The sequence below is a fragment of the Drosophila arizonae genome, chromosome 5 (genome assembly GCF_054131065.1).
Source record: "Drosophila arizonae isolate 15081-1271.41 chromosome 5, UAZ_ARI_1.0, whole genome shotgun sequence".
Taxonomy (NCBI): Eukaryota; Metazoa; Arthropoda; class Insecta; order Diptera; family Drosophilidae; genus Drosophila; species Drosophila arizonae.
Window position 1 is genome coordinate 19618733 of NC_142925.1, and position 23126 is coordinate 19641858.

The 23126-nt window shown below is 38.9% G+C and overlaps 2 protein-coding genes across 41 annotated transcripts in view; one reads left to right on the forward strand and one right to left on the reverse strand.

The window, feature by feature from the left end:
- Window positions 1–23126, reverse strand: part of mbl (splicing regulator muscleblind) — a 258467-nt gene that overhangs the window by 51774 nt on the left and 183567 nt on the right. Inside the window, exons 1-2 of one of the 39 annotated variants that reach the window (XM_089469897.1) lie at window positions 14028–14107; window positions 12753–12804 (exon numbers count right to left, since the gene is read on the reverse strand). The exons of 34 other annotated variants lie outside the window; for them this stretch is intronic. Coding sequence is in view for 1 of the 5 variants with exons in the window: in XM_089469894.1 (XP_089326020.1) it covers window positions 13459–13497 (39 nt within the window). In the remaining 4 variants the exon portion in view is untranslated. Of the gene's footprint in view, window positions 1–12752; window positions 12805–13458; window positions 13571–13649; window positions 13990–14023; window positions 14108–23126 lie in introns of those variants that run through there. 4 more of the 39 variants (XM_089469899.1, XM_089469895.1, XM_089469894.1 and 1 more) reach the window with 4 other exon arrangements.
- Window positions 95–1387, forward strand: LOC149268677 (suppressor-of-stellate-like protein). Of its 2 annotated transcripts, XM_089469931.1 has the most exons (3): window positions 95–862; window positions 940–1147; window positions 1206–1387. In XM_089469931.1, the coding sequence occupies exons 1-2, from the start codon at window positions 309–311 to the stop codon at window positions 1130–1132; spliced, it is 747 nt and encodes a 248-aa protein (XP_089326057.1). In that variant the 5' UTR covers window positions 95–308; the 3' UTR covers window positions 1133–1147; window positions 1206–1387. The 2 variants fall into 2 exon arrangements, with proteins under 2 accessions (XP_089326057.1, XP_089326056.1); XM_089469930.1 differs by having other exon boundaries at window positions 96–862; window positions 940–1387.

Consider the following 23126-nt stretch of genomic DNA (forward strand, 5'->3'; position numbering starts at 1 on the left):
AAAAAAATAAAATAAATTATAAAATAAGAGATAAATTCGTAAAAGCAAAGTAAGCTATGCCATTCAGCTTAAAGAAAGATGCTTACGGAGCTTGCTCGAAATTCACATTCATACATATAGCTAGACGAGATTCAGTCATACACAGCTCTCTCCAGTATAAAGTAAAAAATATATATAAAATATATATTTATTTGTATAAAAAACGACGAGTATAAGCACTGTCTCCAAGTGAGCGCGGAAATTCAACGTCGATCGATAAATATTGTTCACTCGAACTATATATAGACCTACGACAGAACAGCTGAAACATGTCGAAGGCAGACGGCTCGTGGATCAATTGGTTTGTCAACCTGCCGTCGAATGAGTTTCTGTGCCGCGTGCCCTCCGATTATGCGCGCGACAAGTTCAACTTGACGGGATTGGAGACGATGGTGGACAACTTTCAGGACACTCTGGATGCTATACTCGACTCGGAGTTCGATATAGAGTACGGCTTCGATAGGGACGCGGATGCGGACACGCATCCAGAAATGGCCGAGCAGGTGTACGGCCTGATCCATGCACGGTACATACTGACGCGCCGCGGCATCATGGACATGTGCCTCAAGTATCAGCGCGGCGACTTTGGCATCTGTCCGCGCATCTTCTGCAACGAGCAGGCGGTGCTGCCGCTGGGCCTGACCGATCGCATTGGCGAGTCGCACGTGAAGGTCTATTGTCCGCGCTGCCAGGACATCTATCAGCCGAACGAGCGCTGCGCCCTGCTCGATGGCGCCATGTTCGGCTGCAGCTTTCCACACATGTTCTTCATGCAGCTGCCGCACCTGCTGCCCCAGCCGCCCAGCGAGAAGTACATACCACGGTCAGTTGACTCATAGCTCGCTCTCTCTCTCTCTCTCTCTCTTACTCCGTCTCTAACCCTTTCTCATCTGCCTGCAGCATCTATGGATTCAAGCTGCATGAGTTGGCTCTCCTGCCGCCCTCATCATCGTCGAGCGCTTTGAAGAGCAAGGAGGAGATGGACCTCGACGACTTCGAGCAGTTCGATGAGCTGCAGCAGATAGAGGAGGCTAGGGTTCTAGAGGACATCAACTGGTCGAACAAGAAACGTTATAATTTCACAATCGACTAATTGACTAATGGCAATGTAATCAACATATTCAAAATTTTTGTTCGTTAATAAAACAGAGGTCATTTTGTTGCAGTGTATTGCGTTGTTGTGCACAGACAACAGAAAAAAAAAAGAAAATACCGGCCCAAAAAAAAAAGAAAACAAACCAATTTCATTTTGTCTATATCAAGCTTCAATTTGATTGAGTAAACATGTGCAAATTTATAATAAATATTTAAATTGTTTTTATTGATGCATTTAACAATGCATAAAAGACGTTGCATGATCAATATTTGATTTATGAATATTATAGCTCTTGATGCTCTCACTGCTCACTTGGTAAGCCAGAGATTTCATAGTTAAATATTTGTCTTGAGTGCGTTAAATTTTGAATGAGCCCATCAAGTCGCTTAAAATTAACTCGGAAAAGTTCTCAACTGTTGTTTCTATGCTTTCCCGTTTTCATCTATTTTTTGTTTTTTTGCCCCGTTTGGCTTTCAAGTTCGAACAGTTTAGCAAGTTCCATCAATGTCAAAGTGATTGTAAGTTGGCGTTGTCATTTCTCTTGCTATTTATAGGCAGCTGTCAAATTGCAAATTGATGCCAGCGCCTCACGCCCAACTATCCATATATACATATACAATATGTATGTGTGTGTCTGCCTGCCTAGGGCTCCATAATGCTTTACTTTGCAACACACAAAATATACATAAAAAAATTGTTTCTTACTTTTATAATTTTTTTCATCTCATGTCTTTTTTTTTTTTTTTTTTTTGGGTGGACCGAAAAAAGGAGAGATGCGCGTAGTTTGCCTTGCTGCTTGTCAAGCCATAAAATGTTATCACAAAAAGTATTTTCCAAGTCAGTGCACACACAAAAGTGCTAGACAGTGGCAGCCAACGAGTGAGAGAGAAAGAGAGAGAGAGAGAGATAGATGGAGAGATGGAGAGGGAGACACAGTGTGTGTGTGTGGACAGACAGTGCAGTGCGGAAACGAGACGGCTGCCAAGCTTCAAAGCAAAAAGTTGTTGCAGCTCGCACACACATGCACACACACACACACATAGGTTGAAAGTTACAAATAGAGTTGCCATAAAATTTCACATGCTTATCACGTGCGTTCTACCAGCACACACGCACACACACAATCACACACACGTTGTCTCTTGCTCTACGCTGCCTGCCGACAGATGGCGCCACAGCACAGTGAGAGCCCAAAAAGAAAGCAGAGTAAACTTTGTTTCTGTTTCTTCATTTTTTGCAGTCTGTACTCAATGTTAAACTCTTGACGCTCAAAAGCTGTGCATGGCTTGCTTTTATTAGCGGCCTTGTTGTTGTTCTTATTGTTGTCAGCATTTTCACACGTCACACACACCTGGCATCCGTTATGCGCCAAGCTTAACTGTACCGCGAGAGAGTGCACACACAAAAATATTGCGTTCATTTGAAATTGTTTGCAGCTGCTGTTGCAGTCGGTGTTGCTGTTGTTGTTGCTGTTGTCGTTGTTATTGTTATTGGTCGATATGTGTCCATTTTATTGTCATATTTATCAACAATCAGAGAGTAACAAAAATGTTCAATGCGAATATAGTTGTTGCTTTCGGGTTCATATTTTTTGGGGCTGCCTGTCGCCTGCCATTGACGCATTCTGTTCGGCCAAAAAACAAAAGAAAACTCCAGCAACAACAACAAAGACAACAGATATGTCAAAATGCCTAGCGCGAATTTGAAATTGGCTTTTCTTTTTTCTCTCTCAATTTTCTTTCTATTTTTTTCTCTTGTTGGTTGTTGTGACAACGCGAATGCATTCAGCAAATGGAAAATATGCGTATATCTGTGTGTGTGTGTGTGTGTGTGTATGTGTGCGATGCATTGTTGTGGATTGAACGAGTTGACATATTGCACAGATACGATAGGAGCAAAAATCATCTGGCAGCAAGTAGCCCCAAGTCATGGCACAAACAAAGCAAACATCTTGTGCGGCTAAGCCAAATTGTGAACACCACAAACATTCACTTTCTCTCAGGGACATTGGCTTAAGCACATTCGAGAGAAATGTTCAAACAACTCGAATGTGACTTTAATTCGGAAAACAAATGAAAGAAATTGCTAAATTGAGAGATCTCGCACGTATTTAAGAACAAGAAAATTCTATGCAAATAAAGAAATATAAATAATAAAATAAATTGAAAATAAGCAAAGAATGATTTTAAATAGATTTATATATATCTAAAATACATTCAAAATAAACCATAAATTATTTGAAACATATTTATATATATATTTATAAATTATATTAAAAATAAACCAAGAATTATTTTAACAACCCATATGCATTCATGGGTATATACATACATATATATGTTAAATCCAAACAATACAAGCATCTGCATAGAAATATCTGCAGCCCATTTCGAGCTAACTAAAAACTCAAAACGATAAATTTTAAAACAAATCTTTGTCTAAAACCTCATAAAAATGCAACAAAAATGGGCCAAAATGGCTAACATAACTCAATTAAAATGGCTTAAAAACTAACGTGAAAACGCTAAAGAAACAAAATGAAAAACTTTTGCGCCTGCAACATTTTGCATTTGGCTGATAAGCCCAAAAGTCGACAAAAAAAAAAAGAAAAAAAAGAGGAAAAAACTGCAGACAAATTAACGCGCAAATTTTTGGCATTGAAAGCGGCATAGAAAATCTGAAAAAAAATAAGAAAAATAAGGCAAAACCAGCCAACTAAACAAACACAGACCGACACAGGCAAACAGACGGACGGACGGATAGACAAATATAGCCACAACTGGCGCAATGCAATATGAGAGTGCGGCATAGTTTTTGGCGCTGCACAAAACTTTTACCATGGCAAGAGAGTGGGAGGAGCAGGAGGAGGAGTGCCGAGTGAGGCGGGGCCAAAAGTTAAGCATGTGTGTTAAACACATGTGACCCAGAAAGTAAGGCACATCTGTAAATTGCGATTGTGCCGAGCTTATTATGAACTGATTTCGGACTGGCAAGCGCCTAATGCAATGCTATAAACTTTGCTGTGGATTGGCACAGAAACACAATTAAATTAGCAAAGAGAGAAAGAGAGAGACAGAAAGAGAGAGAGAGGGAGAGGGAGTGAGAGAGACTACACTCACTATTACATAGCGACTAGCGATACTCTCCGGTGTATTCAATTTACATACATATCTACAGCCATAAAATGGCTGCCGTTTAATGACGGCTACGGCTATACGGCTTTGGCTATTCGAACAATTTATGCAGAGCCAAAACATGAAAATTTGATTTTCATGTAAATTTGCGTTTTTTATTTTATATGCAGCAAAGCAATAGTTGTTTGCCCAACCAGGTGCAATAAACAGAGCCAGAGAGAGGGAGAGGGAGAGGGAGAGATCTTAACGGCCGCCAGCTGTGTAGATTCGAGTCTAAGGACTGACTGACCCCTTAATCTGCATAATTTGCGCAAAGAGCAGAGAAACAAGAGGAAAAACACGAAAAAGCAAAAGGCTGCCCAGGTCCAGGCTTTATAAATAGTCCAAGATATTTATTTGTAATGAGACTTGTGCCTGGGGCGGCAGCATTTGCCATTGCCTGGTCATTGGCTGCCCGGAAGGGTAGTTAAGAAACTGTTGGAACTTTAGCTTTTTGTTCGATTAGAACTCCCTGTGTGCGTGTGCATCTGTGTGTGTGTGCTTGTGCAACAGCTGTTGAGGGTTCAGTTTTTATTTTTGGCGCAAAGTTCAGCCTAATGATGACGACCACTGAGTTATGTTAATGATAGCCAAGACCCAAGAACTTGATTAAAAACTAAAAACCATCTCAACACTTGGCTTCCACATCAATTTAGAAGTCCAATGATTATGCCTCTATCACTTTGTTAAGGGGTGAGGTGGTCTATTTCTGGCCTTTGGGTTCATTCAACCAACAGCTGGCCAATATTATATACCACAAATGACACTTTATTATTTAATCAATTTGCCGGACCAGGGCCGAACACCATCAACTATATTTCCGCATAATTGAATTTATGATTCAAGTGCCCACAATTTATTATTGAATGAGCAAATATGACAAATGATTGTGAGGCCAAATGATTAACAAACTTTTTAAATACAGTTATTTGTGTGCCCCAAAATAATGACCTCTACTTGATGGCTTTATGAGCATGCGACCTTAGCTATTTTATTAAGGAATGACAAAATTAATTTACTGAAATATTTAGTGTATTTTGCTGTTGAGTCTGAGTTTAGATCTGATATGGAATCGTAGTGAAATGTTAACTTCGATCCTTGAGTGAGTAATAAAAATTGAGGAATAGAAAGTCAAGAAACGGAAAGTTGATAAATCCGGCAAAAATAGCGTTAGCTCAAGCACTAATTGATAAATTGATTGAAATAATTTTATATTTAAATTTCAACTTTTTTATAGATGGGAAAATTAAAATACTTTTGCTAAGAGAAAAGAGCTACAATTTGGAATAAATTCTTATGGGTCTATCCTCTATTTTTATCCTATATATTTTACACAATATTTGATATATCAATATAATTTAGATTAATCAATATTAATTAATAAAATTTTTTGTGACATTAAATTCATCTATGAAACATCTGTAATCATATATATTATACATTATATATTAATTTATTCGGTATAATATATCATATATTTTATACGTTTATTTCTGTTTATTTTTTTTTTTAATTAAAAGTCTTCACTTCGCTTTTTTTGTATTTCATTAATACTTATTAAAATAAATCCAATAAATGTTTTCCTTAAACGAATAATCAATCACAATTTCTAGCCATTCGGAGTAGATTTCTCTGTCCATCTAGATTAGTACTCGAATTATCCTCATGTGCCTCCTGCTGTTGTGCAAGGCTCTACCGAAATCCCAAAGCCATTTAATGCTGCTTTTCTTGGCTTTGGCCAGTCAGGGGCGAACGCAATGAATTTCTCATGAGTAGCTCAGCTGTTATTGTCGCCGTTTGGGTTGGCTCAAATATCTCACTCTCCCTCTCTATATATTGTACGTATATGCCCATAAATACAGGGAATGGCAAAAATATATATCGATTGACCTGCACTTAGTTCATGAAGTGGGACGTCAGGTGGACATTCCACCGCCTCGCCTATTGCTCCCCTCCCCCTGCTAGCCCGATAGCTGTCACTGGCAGGGCAGCCAAGGCTTGATTGGCAGCGGAGGCGGCGGGTGTTCGATTTTATTGTCGCAATGAAACACAGCAATGACTAGGCCAAAGGGCGCTGCTAATAAGGACTAGACCTGTTTCTATCAGGTTTTCTGCTTTATTTTTATTTTATTTTATATTATTTTTTTTCGTGCTCAGCTTTTGGCAGCTAAATTTGACAGGTGTTTGCTGCAGGGCGTGACGCAGCGCAGGACTTCCGTTTGCCAATTTTAAGTGGTTTAAAATACAGTCGACTGTTTAATTATGCAGGGCACAAGGCAGGCTTGAGGCCTACGGCGTAGAGCCCAGCCGTCGCCAGTGCCGCCCCCTGCTTGCCCAGTGGCCGAAATCTGCAGGAAGCAATTACGTGGGCGGTGGCCTGAAAAGGGTCTGAAATCGGATAGTGGTTGAAACTGTGTGTGTGTGTGTATGTGTGTGTGTGTGGGGGGTTTAGTTTAGCGACGGATTCTGAGACCACTTTTCGAGGGGTCCGAGTGGTGCGAGTGACTCATGCAATTTACACACCCAAACAACATTCGACCGGGTGTTGATGACGTCAGCTTAGCGCGTTCAACTCACTCAGGGGTAAGGGTGAGCATTGGCCAACAGCTAAGCACAAATCAAAGTCAAGCGAGTTTGTATTGGAGAAGGCGCTGAGGCAAATTCCAACCGGAGTCTCCTTATAAGATATTCAAGATAGAGTCGATAAGAGAGTGAGCGTGAGAGCGAGAGGGGAAGCGAGAGAGGGAGACTACAGACACAGAGAGACAGAGGTTAACAGCCAATTGGGGGTTGCTCAAGAGATTTACATATGCGTGTCTGTGCGTGCCTCTGAGCTTGAGTGATATGTTGAGCCTAAGAGCACTGAGAGTTGAGTCAAAACCTGAAGGGTGTCGAAGAGTCCAAGTTAAGAGCTTGCCTCTGACATGGGTATCGAGGGTAGAGCCGTTGAAGTGATCCAATTAGCCGACCACACAAAAGCCATCACAGTCAGAGCAGAGCCTAGGCAACGTTCGATCCCGGCGCTGTTAACTCACAAACAAACTCTAATTACAAAGTGTCAATAGGCCAGAAGCTGTGGAAAACTAAAGTTTCCGAGGCAATCACATTACTTTACACGCCAGCCCACTGAGTTGCGTAATTTTCTAGTTTGCACGGCCCTAGCCGCGACTTGTCTCGCATTCAACTTTAATTAAAAAGAATAAACTTTCAAAGAGTTTGGTATTGTCGGCAACAACTTTGGGCCAACAATAACAGTTCAAAGAACAGTCGAGCCAAGGCCTTTGACAGCAATGTGACAGGCAGCCAGCAACAACAACAATTACAGGGGAAAATAAAATATATAGTCAGAGCAAGGAAGTAAAGAATTAGCTATGTTACCAAGTATATACTCTTAATAGATGTTTGTACAAGTTTTAGAAATTATTTATATTGAACTATGGTTTCTAGAGCATACAGAAATGAGAAAGAGAGTTGATAGTCTATGAGGTTTGGCAGAAACTTCAGAGTGTGATTTGCAAATGTCGAACCTTCTCTTGGCATATATGATATGGTAAAGATTCCAAGCATTTTGTTTGTATTTTATAGAACTAAACTATAGATTAGATTCAATATTTATTTTGTATACGTAGTCAATTCATAAACTATACCAATATATCAACAATTCGAAACTTTTTTGAATGAAACTTTTTTAAATGTTGTAGAAAAACAGATTAAGAATTGTAGCAAAATTACTAAACACACTAACTGATATAAAGAAGAAGAGCAACAGTCGAGTACCGATAATTCGAAATGGTTTAAATTTTTTTCGATTTACCCAAAAATTAAAATGATTGAAAACGAACTTTTGTTCGATTTATCACGATTTTCGATTTAGCGGTGTATAAATGATCGAGAATCGATTGTAATTAAAAAGTCTTAACTTATTATAGCTATTGCTCAATTATACCATACATCATACAAAAATACATATAGCAATTACAATATAATTCTAAATGAATCCCTTGAAGCAAGAAATGCAGAGTCGTCTTTGCTTACTGCGTTACATATCTCATTACAAGCCCGGCATACCCTACGCTCTAAAGGCTAAAGAAATGCCCTCAAACGCGCACCCACTGTCCCGTGTCAACTTAAGGGTTGTGACACTCTGCGCAGAGAATAGAGCCAAAGTAAAGAGGATGAGCAGTCCCTAATTCAAGTGAGAATGTTAAACAAATTTGTTGATGATTGTCGGAGGGCAAGTATTAAAAAAAAAAACAACAAAAATGAAGAAGCGTAAAAAATGAAATGACACCTTAACCTTTCACCGTATCGGGCGAGCATTGTGCCGCGGCACATAACAAAAGCTGAGAAGGGTTCCGGATATGGGACACCAATTGAAACAGAAGAATGAATGAAAAAAAAAAAAAAGAAAAAAAAAAGAAATAATATAAAGAAGCTACGGAAACCGGGCGAACCAGATCGAAGGCAGCAAATGCGACGAAGTGCGTCAGAGATTTATGAGCGTGTGCCCGGCTCGATGTCTTATTATTTATCATTTTGAGCCGCTGCTCCAGCTGCTTTATCTTCGGCTTGCTCTTAGCATGCTAATTGCGTGCGGCGTCTGCTTACGGGACATGTTTTCCCTTAGGCGCTGCGATCCGTTGAAACCAAAGCCCAAAACTCGAGTTACGTGTGGAACGTGCCGCATATTTCAGGTTTGCCTTTCACTCGCTTCTGCTTATTGAATTGCTGCGCATTTGGGACACTTCTCCTTTTTTTTTCGCCCCTCTCTCCCTCCCTCTCTGAAAGGCCCATCTCGAGAGGCATTCTTTGCATTCATGCGGGTAATTTATGTAAATTTATTGCGCCTTTATCTGAAACTGGGACTCTCGTTGATTCGCGTTCCACCGGCGCGTGTTTGCTGTCAAAATATTGCGTTCTGGTGGCCTATTGCGGCGGCTTAATCAATTCATAATGAGAATGTGAATGACTGCAGATGTCATGAAGTAAAGTACGAGCACATATCGAATATGGTTATGAATATCGTATTGATACACTGCACAAAGCGAGAGAGAGAGAGAGGGGGAGAGAGAGAGAGAGAGTGAGTGAAAGAGTTCTCTGAATGATTTCGATATTTATTTGGACAATTATAGTGTTTAATGAAGTGAGCTATTAATTGGAGTGAAAGTGTTGTCATTTTATACGATTATATTATTTCACTTGATTAATGAATTAATATAACTATTTTACTGTATATAGCTCAGCTTATATAGTAACTCAATATTTTATCTAGGAAAGCATTAACTTAAGCTGAAGCTATATCTAGTTGTTTTCTTACATTAGAAAACCCAATCATCTGAGTTTTTATACCCTGAACCCATTGAAAATGGGAAATCAGGGTATAATGGTTTTGTTAAAAGTATGTAACAGGCAGAAGGAGGCGTGGCAGACCCCACAAAGTATATATATTCTTGATCAGGGCGACGAGCTGAGTCGATTTGGCCCTGTCCGTCTGTCTGTCCGTCCGTCCGTCTGTCTGTCCGTCCGTCCGTCCGTCCGTCCGTCCGTCCGTCCGTCCGTCCGTCCGTCCGTATGTATGAACGCGTCGATTTCAGAAGATATAAGAGCTAGAGACTTCAAATTTTTTTTAAAATGTCCGTAATTACAGCGCGCATATCAAGTTTATCATTAAAAATCGATAACTCATCCCCATATTTTTTTATCGATACAAAACCTTATCGAAAACCAGTTATAAAATTATATCTTCTACACCCTTATTTCTAGAGTCTCCAAATTTTTAATGTATGCTTATATGCAATTTATACAATTTCGGTTTTTGTTAAAATTTACCCCCCACCCTTAAATTCACCCCCTCACCCTCACTTTTGTAAAAAGCGTATTTCAAATACTAGAGACTTGGGCTTTGGAATATACACACATATTCACCATATGATTATGCTCTAAAAGTTTTATTAAGATCGTATGTCTACAAAAGAAATTATTTAACAAATAAATTCTGATAATATTGCCCACACTGCAGCGCAGCCCAAGTGCAGTCGCTGCTTACTGCGCAGTTAGCAGAGCGCAGGCTTATGCGTGCGTGTGGATGCATGTGTATGTATGTGTGCATAAAAGAAGTGCAAAATGATTAGAATATCAGCTAGGAGGGTTCAGGGTATCTCCTAGTCGAGCAGTCTCGACTGGAGCTTTCTTACTTGTTTTCTTTTAACATTTTCCTCAAATATATTATAACAATCCAAGTTACCCCCAATATAGATCAGCAATAATAGTACAGTTTTATATCTACTCTAGTACACATTTTCCATCAAATTCGTAGCCTGCCAATATCCGATTCAATTACAAAATTAGTTTCTCTCACGCAGTTGGCACGCTCTTAAATTAGACACAGTCGTTATCTCTTATCGGAACATGTCTGAAGTTTTATCGCTGTGGCGAGCAATCGGCTACTGCACATTTGCAGCTGTATTTACATTTATTGATCGCTGCTACCCCCAGCTAGCCAGAATTTGTACATAACATGCGTATCATAAAGATATTGTGCTAAACCCCACAAATAACAACAAAAGAACCCTTAACCCGCCGCTGTGTGAACCCCATTTTATTTATTAATATGCTCCCTTTCTGCTTTTCTGCTCCTTCTCCTTCCCATTCTCCTTCTCTTTCTATCTTCTACTATTTTTTTCTGTTTGGTATTCGAGCATTTTGCCATTTGGTTTTATTGTTTTATTTGGAGACATTCGACAAAGACACCTCCCCGTCCCCGCCGCCTAACCACCGCACCACAGCACCACCGCCACCGCCCTCATAAAAGTCCCGAACAAACTCAATTACATAATAAAAATTTATGAACGCAGCAAAAGGGACATTAAAATTTTGCGCCTATCCAAGCTGTCCGAAATGTTTGCCCAGTGTGCGGAATGTCTCACAGTGTTCTATTGATTTGTACCCTGTTGTGATGTTGTTGTTGTTGTTGTTATTGTTGTTGTTGTTGCTGTTGTCGCTTAAGTCACATTGAGCAACATGGTCAGTACATCAAGTTAAATCCACAATCATTAATACATATGAGACTTTACTAGGGATTCGAGTTCGAATTGGTATTGGTGTTGGTGTTGGTATTGGTATTGGTATTGGCATTGGGTTTGGCAACTGTGAACGGCAATCGTTGACCCTCATTTATACGTATATTTCATGTAATTCATCTCAATAAAATGCGAAAAATCCGCACAGCAACAACAACAAATCCGAGGGCAACTATAAAATATATGTAGGTCCAATTTCAGCTACAGTTTCAGCCACTGCATAAACAACTGCCAAGAGATAGAATCAACAGCGAGCACCAAGTGGAGGGCAGCGTCTGCTGGGCGCGTGTCCCGTTGCGGAATGGGTTGCCCTTTGACATCGAATAAGGCTCGGGGCACAATAAAATATATATAGAACGGAAGGGAACTGTTTGGGGTTGTCGAGGCTCAATTTATGCAAGAGCACATGGGCTGCACGCTGTAAGGAGTGGGCAAAGCGTAGCCTAGTGTTCCGAACGAACCAACTCAGTTTATAATAATCAGCCGAGCTGACCGACTTGACCGACTCTCAGCGCCAGCTGCTAATTGTGAAACGTGTGAACGACTTTCGCTTGACCTTCAAAACTCTACCCCTTTTAGTGGCAATAATACAATAAAAACCGAACTGAACTTGTTATCAACGCAAAATCCAACGAAAAACACACACACGCTCGCTGCTATTGTGGGTAAAAGACGAGACGAGAGACAATCGAAATGATGAAATTCTAAACAAGTTTTTCATGAAATTTTTCGGGTCTCTAATGATTCGAGGCCCTGGGAAAGACAGTTAGTTCAGTTCAACCCTTGAGATGCTGAGCATCCTAAGCACTCGCACAACAATATATTTATAAGCACATTATAATGCATTGTTGTTGCTGCCGGCCAGTGGCCTGAGCTGCCCTGGCCTGACTTGGCCAGGTCTGCCTGGTCCGCCGGCTGTCCGTCCGAGTGTCCTTTGTCACATGCAGAGCTCAGCATATTAATGATGCCATGCATTGTCCAAACTGCTTAGAGGAGTTCAACTTGTGTTTAGTTTTCCCAACCTCCCCAGCCTCAGCCCCTACTCCAATCAATTTCGTATAGCTATTCGGTCAACCCTTTTCGTCTGGCTGCTGCTGCATATGCACATGCATAAATTAATTTTCTTCTTCGCTGAGTTTGATTTTCTTCGAGGGTTCGCTTTGGCTTCGTTAATGATGATCTGCATAAATATGTGGCTCGCAAGACTTGTGGGCAGTCGGAGTTGATTTGTTTTAAGGCATTTATAAGAAATTCGGGTTTCAACACATTTAATGTGAACGTTGTCAAAATTTCGATTGGGGTGTGAGAATTTCAGTGTAATTGAAAATTTTGCGCCTTTTCTGAAAAGCTGATTAAATTACTTACAGAAGCCTGAGCCTTACATAGAAGTGTGAATAGAGGGATAATGATTATTTACCTGCAAAGAAAAAATGAAAGAAAATAATTAGTTAGGGTCTGATTATGAATAAATCATATAAGAGTACTGAAAATTTACATATAACACTATAATGTTTATACAGGTAAATAAAAGCTAAAATTTAATTATCCTTAGTTACCGAAAAAATACAATAACTCAATGGAACCCATGAGTAGCTTAACCTACTCAATATCATTCCATTTGAATGTAATGAAATTGTGTAAAAACAATTTATTTCATAGTGATATATAATATGGTAATCTAATACCCACTATATATTAAAAAAAAAAAAAAAAAAAAAAAAAAAAACAATATACCATGTCAACTTTATATTTCGCAATCCGAACCGCATTTCTTCTGGCTCAACTACCCTTAACAAATCAGAACTCCCATTATCGCAGCTAAACCCATGCTCAGCTCATAGAACTAAACAGCATAGGATTCGTCACAGTGCCAACTGTTCGGGCACATCAAATTTCTTAGTGATTTAATGGAGCGATGGATGTTAATTGTTATAGACACAACACAAACTATTAAGCAGAGCATACAAACAGCATCGCATTCGGGGTGAATTTCAGCGTTCGATGGAGCATTCGGCACGTTAGCTAAACAGTTTACAAATGTATATAAACTGTTTGTGTATTTGCAGCTCACCCTTTGTCGCCCCTCGAGCACACACACACACATACACATAGACAGACAATTAGACTTGAGTGGACGTCACACTTTAAATTAAGTCAAATGCTCAACAATAGAATGACATCTCCTAAAAGTAGGCAAACAATGGCAAATGCCAGCAGTAGGCACTTAGACACACGCACACACACACATATAGCTAGACACACCTCAGTGGGCCATTAAATTTAGCTGGCCATGCAATGACATCCAGCAGATACAAGATACATTTCGGACTCGCGCTCACTTCAAGGCCATTAAGCGCGCGCGCACAAATAAACAGGCAAATAGCGAAATAACAAAATAACAAAACAACAAAATGGGCTTTGAGGCGTCAGAGGCGTCGGCGTTGGCAATTTTTAGCACTTTTAGCAGCCAAATCCAAGCAAACCGCAAAAAGTCACGTATCCAGCGGCTCGTGCAACACGATGAGATGCCCGATGAGATGTTGAACCGTTGCGCGCTGCGATTCGAGATGGCAATGGCGGCCTTAACAAGTCAACAAAATGCTCAAGTGTTTCAATATATATACACATGTACATACATACACATATATGTATGGATGTGTGAAAACGCAGCGGGTACATGTGCGATGCGTGCAGTGTAGTGTTGTGTAGCATAGTGTAGGTAGCCTATCCCTTACCCAGCCCGTACCCCTGTTGGCTGGGGTCTTAAGTGAAACCCTTAAAGTGCCTGGCAGCGCTAGCAACGGCGACGCTTTAAGTGCTCAATGCGAGAGCGGCGAGGGGCACGTAACTGCAGATGCACTGAGCGAAAAACTAATACAGTTAACTGGGTTAAACTTGGTTTCTGTATACATATAAATATATGTTAAACTATTTATAATATTATTTTAATTATTATTTTATTATTAATTTTCCTTGGAAATGTAGTCTAATTTAGTCAGATTTAATTAGGCTATATATTAATAATTACAATTTCTGGCAGAGATATTATTATTTTTATAAAATAATTTTTTTTATTTTTTTTTTTACTTTAATTTAAAAAAATATTAATTTTTTAGAGCGTCAATCAAGTAATAAAATTTAATTCAATAGATTTTTTCCATCTGTGTTTCTAACAATTATTATTAGATTTACGATTTTAAGATTTTTTTTGCCAAATAAATTTGTTAATATTTAATTATTTATTAAAAATTTAATTAACTGCATTTTTTCTTGTTGAAATAGAATCCGCTTTTGTAATATTTATGAATATATTCAATCATTAATATATGTTATTTCAATTATAAATTGCATTGAAAAATTTAATCTTTTCTTCTCTGCTTCCATTAAATTATATTTAATTTCATGAATTTTTCTAGCACTAAGATCTGTTTTTCTAATGCATGCTAAATAATTAATATAAATCAAAAAATTTGTATTATTTTTAAATATTTAATTTTTTAATTTCTTTTTTTTTTATTAATTTTTAACTTTGTATTTAAATGTAATCTGTTTTTTCCCTCTTTCAATAAAATTTGCCAATTATATTTAATATAAACATTTCTGTAGTTAAACTAGTAATACGTAATACTAATAAACTAGTATTAACAAAGAAAAATCAATTTTAATATTTACAGAATTTAATATATTTTATTTATAACTTTCATTAGAAATTTAATCAGATTTTTCTCAGCTTCAATTAAATTGCCCACTTTAATTAATTGAATTAGTTTTTTCTCTCTGTGCACTCGTAGCGCACTGTCTTTGGCCAACTTATGTCCCATATGGCGCAGGGCACAGTTCAGTTGGGCACCTCTCTGTCCCCCTCCCACCCGCAGCGACCGATAGCCGAGCCTTAGACACACTGCTACAAGAGAAACACAATAACAACAACAACAGCAACAAGAACAACAGCAATGAAATCTTAATGCCTTAATGGGCCACACAATCTAATTTACTTTTGTTTGCTTTGCTCTGACTTGCGCTCTCTGTCTGTCTGACGGCTCTCCTCGCTTGCTGTCTCTGTCTATTGCTATTTCGCTGTCTTTACTATAAATGATTTTCTGTATTTTTGTAGTTGTATTATTTTTTCTGCCTCTTTTGCGTCTTCTCACTGTGCGCTGGCTTTTTATCGCTGTTTTATGTGTGTGTGTGTGAGTGATTCGTTTGCTTTTAATTGTTGTTGTTGTTGTTGTTACTGTTGCTGTGGGTTTTGGCCGTTGCTAATGCCGTTAGCTTTGCTTTGCGAAATGTATAGCAGCCGCTCTTCTTATTGTTGCTGTTGCTGCTGCTGCTGCTACTGCTATTGCTGTTGTCGTTGCTGTTGTTGTTGCTGTTGTTGTTTCTGTTGTGCTAGTTGTTGGCTGTTGTGCTTCCTAATCCTATTAACAATGGCGGCAGCGTCGTCATCGCTTTTGCTTCGCCTAACCACGCATAGACCGACTATAAACGAGTATTTCTTTCATTCTTTCTGTGTTTTTTTTTTTTTCTCTCCCTCTTTTTGCTTTTTTGCCTTTACCGTTATGCCATGCGACGCCATTTTTCATATGGTTTTTTGTTTATTTCTAGCTTGCGCTTGCTCCTCTTCTATTGATTCCTCGTGTGCGCTGCTTTTCAGTATTTTCTCGTCGGAGTATTTGTTGTTTTGTACTTTGGCTAATTGGTTTCAAAGTGCATTGAACTCAATTAAAGATATAGGTGGGTGTGTATGAATACATATGCATATGTGTATATAGAAAAGAACACAAAAGCTGGTCAAACATGGTTCTACATTTAAAGTATTCCTTAAAGCGTTTTATAACCCTAGAATATTGCGTTTTCCTACTGTAAATTAAAATACTGAATAATAAACATTTTCTGATTATTGCTCCATCTTCTATAATAATGTCAGCTTTGGTATTTTCTCCCTCTTCACCCTAAACTATCATCAGTATGCTCAACAATGCCAAATGGCATATGCATTAAGCGTTTATTGAGCTCTGCACCTCCACAAAAATGAATATAGAAAAGAAAAGAGAATACTCCATTCCCATTCCCATTCACAATTGCAATCCCTGGCTGTCTGTGACTTCCGCCTCGGGGAATTTGAGATCTGTTAGGCCAGGCGCCGTCTTCTATCATGTGCATTATACTAAAAATTTCCTACAACATTCTTGTGCAGCACAAAGACAGCTTAATCCCAGCTCACTATAAATCACACAGATGCACACACGCACGCACACACACACACGCACACAGACAGGCAGACAGAGAGAGGGAGAGCGAATTGGAAGACATTGTAAGCTCCCAGGCGCATATCAAGTTGAGTTTAAATATTCTAACATCTTCTTTTTCTATTTTTTATTTTATTTTTTTTTATTTTTTAACCCAACCATTTTCAGTATTTTTTTGTAGCACTTTTATTTTTTGCTGTTTTGCAAAGCTGAAATTCCCTGAAGCTTAACAAGTTTAAGTTGGCTGCAGCTCAAAAAGCTTGCAGAATGCCTTTTTATCTAACGCACACACACACACACAGACGCACACTCATACACATGAGCGAGACTCTCTTTAGCAGCCATGTAAAATAGTTTTAAATTACACACCGAGCTGCCGAGCCGAGCCGTGCTCTGCCGTGCTGTGCCGAGCTCTGCAAGTAGCTGGAGAAATTCTAATTTAATTTTAAATTTGGCATACCCGAGTAGGGTGTCTGCGGCGGCAATGGGGATGGGTTCGGGTTGGGGGCGGTGGTAGTGTGGAGGCCACACAGTCGGGTCTCGCTTAAAGTGCACGAAACTGTCTCAAGTTGTTTGCCATTTATTTATATTTCATGCAAATTAACTGCTGCAATAAATTGGCAGCAACACTTGCCGTGAAAGCAGAAGACTTGACAGACAAAGTGCAAAACATTCAGCAAGAGCAGCAGCGGCAGCAGGATATGAAGACATTTAGAGTGATATTTAGCTAGAGTTAGAGCAAAAAAGTGAACCCTTTTGTTGGCGCCAGAGTTTTGACAGTCGCGACATTTTCAGCTTGTTTACCGCTTTTCAACTTTTTGGCTCTGGCAAAAACTCACCTGTCGCCTTTTTTTGTTTTTGTTTAGCACACCTGGCAAATGCTCAAGCTACAAACTCTTTTAGCTTGACTTTTGCCGTTTTTCTCCAGCTGCCACATGTCAAAATCTGCGACAGATGCGTGCGAGTCACAAATCTGGCTCGACCCTTTGGCAATGTTTGTGTGTGTGTGTGTGTCGCTCTGTGTGTGCCGTCACAAGTTGGATGTCTTAGTCGTCGCTGGCCTAACTAAATTAAAAACTATGCCCAAAAACTTATTTCGAGCTGTGTTTGGAGTGAAAATCTTTGCAAACTGAAGCTGAAAAAGGTTTGCAAAAACTTTCCGAAATGAAGCTTAAACTGATTAGGATTATGGTGGGGCAAGTTAAGCTATACTTTTCCTCATGCAACTGCAAGTAAGCTGCCCTGGCTTAATATTCAATAGATGCAATTAAATTCCCACTCCAGCTCGTTGTCCAACACTGCCACAAAGGAACTTTTCGGATTCAGCGTGTGTATATGTTTGTCTTTTGCCTCAAATATTTTTTTCTTTTTTTCCCCCATTGTAATTTAGCTAATTGAAAAACGTAATACACCCGCCGGTCCACGTGAAGCTAGTGAAATTGACTTTTTTTTCGCCCTTTTCCCACTTATTTTTTGTTTCTTTTCTTTTTATTTGGCTCGTTGCGTTTTAGTGCATTGCGTTGCTTCGCAGCAAGCTGATGCCCTGCAGTTGCTGTCATTGCAATTTACTCTTTGATTCTTCGAACGAGCCATTGTTGTCAGTTGGCTCTAAGTGCTTTGGACAGTTGCTTGTCCAGTTTTTGACAATCGATTAGCCGATTATGTCTAGTTTTTGGTTAGCGACGCTCGAGACAACATTTTTATTTAACGAAAGGAACTAAGCTAAATTAGCTTGCGATTCCACTTGGCAACACACGAAATTTCTGTCCATAAAATCAATTACTCAACACTCACAGCGCAGACTGCCAGCGGCACTTTGCAACACTCACACTGAGGCAGACTCTGTGCATGTCGCTTAAAACTGAATTAAATTAGAATAAAACCGGCACACACACAGATACACATGCAAAATAGTAGAAATAGAGGAAATAGAGTGGGACAGAGACACAGAGACAGAGAGAGAGAGAGAGAGAGACAGAGTGAACTACAGCTTAATGGAGAAACTGGCAAATAAATGAAATCCTTGACTGTCTGTCGAGCATTTGGTATTTATGCAAACCCAAACGGGCGCGCGTCTCGTCCTGCTCGGTGACCTACACTTGGCATTTTAGTTAATTACGAGTGCCCTGCAAAGGATGCGCCGCCATTGCCCGAAAAATTGGAGAAAAAAAAAATACAAATAAATGAAACGAAAATGTGCAAAAATACTTGCCACAAATTGTTAGCCAAAACAGAGAACTGAAAGCAAAATGAAGGCAAATGGCTTGCATTTGGCTGATTGTGCCGTGGACTAATGAAGATTGCCGCTGAACGACAGCTGTCATATGAGCTGCCACACACACGCACACATACACATGCACACATATGTGGCTTAAAGCCAATCTGCTTGAAGGCAAATCGTGGCAGTGCACATTTGGCCTCCGCTTTGACTGCGCGCTGATTACTTTGCCAGAGCGAGAGAGAGAGAGAGAGAGCTAGCTAATCATTGGCATATTGTTAACTGGAGCTACTGCAGCTGCACTCGCTGCACTTTGTCAGTTTTATCCGCAACCACAAAGCCGCACTAATAACTTGCATAACTCTGTTGAAAAAAAAAAAAAGATGCGCCCGGCCAGCACTTGTATTAGTATTATAATGAGCGAGCGCCTGCAAGTATGCTTTGGCTTTTTCACATAATGGCACTCGGACCAGAGTCCTGTGTGCTCGTCCTTTGTCGCTGCTAATTAACTTGTTGCGTCGTTTAATTAGCCCAGCTACTGGACGAACAGAAAAAAAAAAAAAAAACTAACTGACTACACAGAGCTAAATCCATAAAAAAAACCTTTGCGCTTAACTGGCTGCAGTTCATTCCTTTTGTTGGATTTTGTTTTATTCGCATATTTTTTATCAGTTTTCCCCTTTTTATACCCTGAACCCATTGAAAATGGGAAATCAGGGTATAATGGTTTTGTTAAAAGTATGTAACAGGCAGAAGGAGGCGTGGCAGACCCCACAAAGTATATATATTCTTGATCAGGGCGACGAGCTGAGTCGATTTGGGCCTGTCCGTCTGTCTGTCCGTCCGTCCGTCCGTCCGTCCGTCCGTCCGTCCGTCCGTCCGTATGTATGAACGCGTCGATTTCAGAAGATATAAGAGCTAGAGACTTCAATTTTTTTTTAAAATGTCCGTAATTACAGCGCGCATATCAAGTTTATCATTAAAAATCGATAACTCATCCCGATCTTTTTTTATCGATAAAAAACCTTATCGAAAACCAGTTATAAAATTATATCTTCTACACCCTTATTGCTAGAGTCTCTAAATTTTTAATGTATGCTTATATGCAATTTCTACAATTTCGGTTTTTGTTAAAATTTACCCCCCACCCTTAAATTCACCCCCTCACCCTCACTTTTGTAAAAAGCGTATTTCAAATACTAGAGACTTGGGCTTTGGAATATACACACATATTCACCATATGATTACGCTCTAAAAGTTTCATTAAGATCGTATGTCTACAAAAGAAATTATTTAACAAATAAATTCTCATAATATTGCCCACACTGCAGCGCAGCCCAAGCGCAGTCGCTGCTTACTGCGCAGTTAGCAGAGCGCAGGCTTATGCGTGCGTGTGGATGCATGTGTATGTATGTGTGCATAAAAGAAGTGCAGAATGATTAGAATATCAGCTTGGAGGGTTCAGGGTATCTCCTAGTCGAGCAGTCTCGACTGGAGCTTTCTTACTTGTTTTTTCTATCTTGTAGCTGGCGCATGTAAATTATGAACATTGTACAGATAGCACAAAGTTTTTTAATTAACCAACCGTTAGCGAGTCACAAAACTATCGAAAAGCTGAAAGCAAATGCAAATAAATTTAGCATAGATATTTATTACGGCCAAATGAGTTTGAAAAAAAAAAAAACACAAGAAAACCAAAATTGAGACAGAAAAATTGCAATTTGCAACACAACTGACACTTGGCACATAAATCGAAACGGATACAGATACGACTACAAATACATATGCAGAAATGATGAGGCGAGGCCAGCGTAAAAATAAAATTCGACTGCATTTCATAATTAAATTGCCCAAAAAGTGGATCACACGCCGTGGCATATGCAAAGACAGCCAGACAGACACTCAGACCAGCCAGATAGTCAGGCTGGCAGACAGTTTGCTCGCATCATTCACACACGCACTCATTCATGCATTCATTCATACATTCATTTATTCATATGCCACACGGCAGTTGCTATTGCTGTTGCTGTTGCTGTTGCTGTTGCAGTCAAGTAGTTTGGAGTCAAGACGTCGCCCGCTGCTCCTCGTCGCCTCGCTTCGGCTCTCTCGGCTCGGCACTTCTATAAATAATTGCAAGCGAATTTGTCAAGCGTGTCAGGCATGCCAAAGGAACAGACCGAATGGGGGGCGTGGCAGGGCAGGGCAGGGCAGTTTCCGCACTCGCTGCGACAAATTTGCGATGTCTTCGGCTTGGGGCCTTGTGGCATGCAAAGTGCGGCAGCTTGAGTGCAAATGTTGCGCCATTATGCTCTATGATGAATACAAGTATCTTATAGATACTCTACTCTATCTGCATGCACACGTACATATATAGCTGTGTGTATGTGTGTGCAGCTAAAGCAAAATGAAAGTCACAAGTGAGCAAAAGGCAAAGAGTCGAGCAGCAGCAGCAGCAGCAGCAGCTACGTGGTGGCAATTAGTTTGGAATTTTTCTTACTTCTCAAAAAGTATTTAATTTGAGTATGCGAGCGAGTATGTGTGTGTGCCTGTGAGTGAGTATTACATATATAGAGTCTGCATATATAACGTATATTAATAGAGTTCTTTAATAAGCTATGTGCTTAACTAATCATGAGCAAAAAATTTAACTGTAAAGATATTTCTGTCTATATAACACCTGCTGGACCAGCAAAATGCTAAATAACTTTAGGTTACTCAAAAGCAGCTCTCAAATTCCTTGCCAACTTAGGATAGAATACCTTAAAAATGAACCTCGTTTTATGTTCAGAGAATATTAATCTGAATTTCAAAATTTATTTATGCCAATTACTATTTTATCTATTATATTAATGATGCATGAATCTATAGCTAGAGAGGATAATCAAAATACATAATATTTATAAATCATAATTTTATAACAAATTATGATTTGATAAATTAAAAAAAAAAAAAAAAAAAAAAATGTATATCTAAAATAGTAGTTTAAAAATAAAGATTATTATTCTTTGACAAATATTATATTATAGATAAATTAATTTATTGATATTTGATATTTGTATCAATTTAAAATAGTTATATTATAGCTATCAATAGACCAAATCAAATTTAAAAAAATATATATATATATTTATATTAATAACATTATTAAATTATATTTTTAAATAAATTATAATTAGCAAAAATAATATAAAATTAGATGATACCACAAAAAGATAATATTTAAAAATATTAATCTTAATTTAAAAATTTCTAAAATGTATCAAATTTACAATTTAAATGCATATTTAATTATTCATTTAATATTTGTAATTCATAATATAATTTAATATTTTATAATTCAATTAATATTTATAATTCATATTTATTCATAATTATTCATAATTTGCAAATATATTTAAAAATTTAATTTAATTTTGAAGAGTATAATTTTAATTTAAAAACTTTTAATTCATATAAAATTAAACATTTTAATATATACAAACATTTATTCATCTATTCATAAATACCCCAAGAGACAATTAAGTTGACAAACATTTTAATTATCGATAAGTTGATTTAATGGCGCTGTCTCGCTTTGATCCCCTTTTTGGTTTTACACAATTTGCCAAATTACATTTAACAAAACATGTCCGAGGGTCATGGACTACACGAGTCCTTTCCACATTTTGCGATTTTGTTGTTGTTGTGGGAGTCTAGTAATAAATAACAACAACGAGGACTAGGAGTAGCTGAAGGCCAAGCGTTTTGCCGTTGCTTTTTAATTTGTTCCAACGGCGGAGCACAGCCCTTTCATTTTGGTCCCAAAAAGGACGCGCTCTGCGGTCAGATTGCCCAGTGGAAGTCCGACGCCGAGCCGGAGTCAATGCGTCGTCTGTCTGGCTAAACGGGACCACCTGCAGGGCCCAACATAAAGCCAGCCAGCCGGCTAAATATACTCCCGCACCAACACGCCCCCACTCCTAACTCCAGGAAGTATTTTGCGTGCTTTTCGCATTTTTTGTTTATATTTTGCACCCTTTTTTTCCAGAGTTTTTAAAATATTTTTTTCTCTTTTATTTATTTTTTTTTTTTTTTGGAGTATTCTCTGTGTATTTGTGTGTGGCCGCCACTCGGTTTTCAAGTTTTGTGGCAGTTTTGCGTGTTTGCTTATAATTTTGTTTGAGTTGCATTGCCACGCCCAGTGCGCAGCGCCCACCCAAACGGCAGCCAGTGCAATAGGAACCACCGAAAACTACGCGACCGGCACACAGCTAAATTTTGTAATTACTTTTT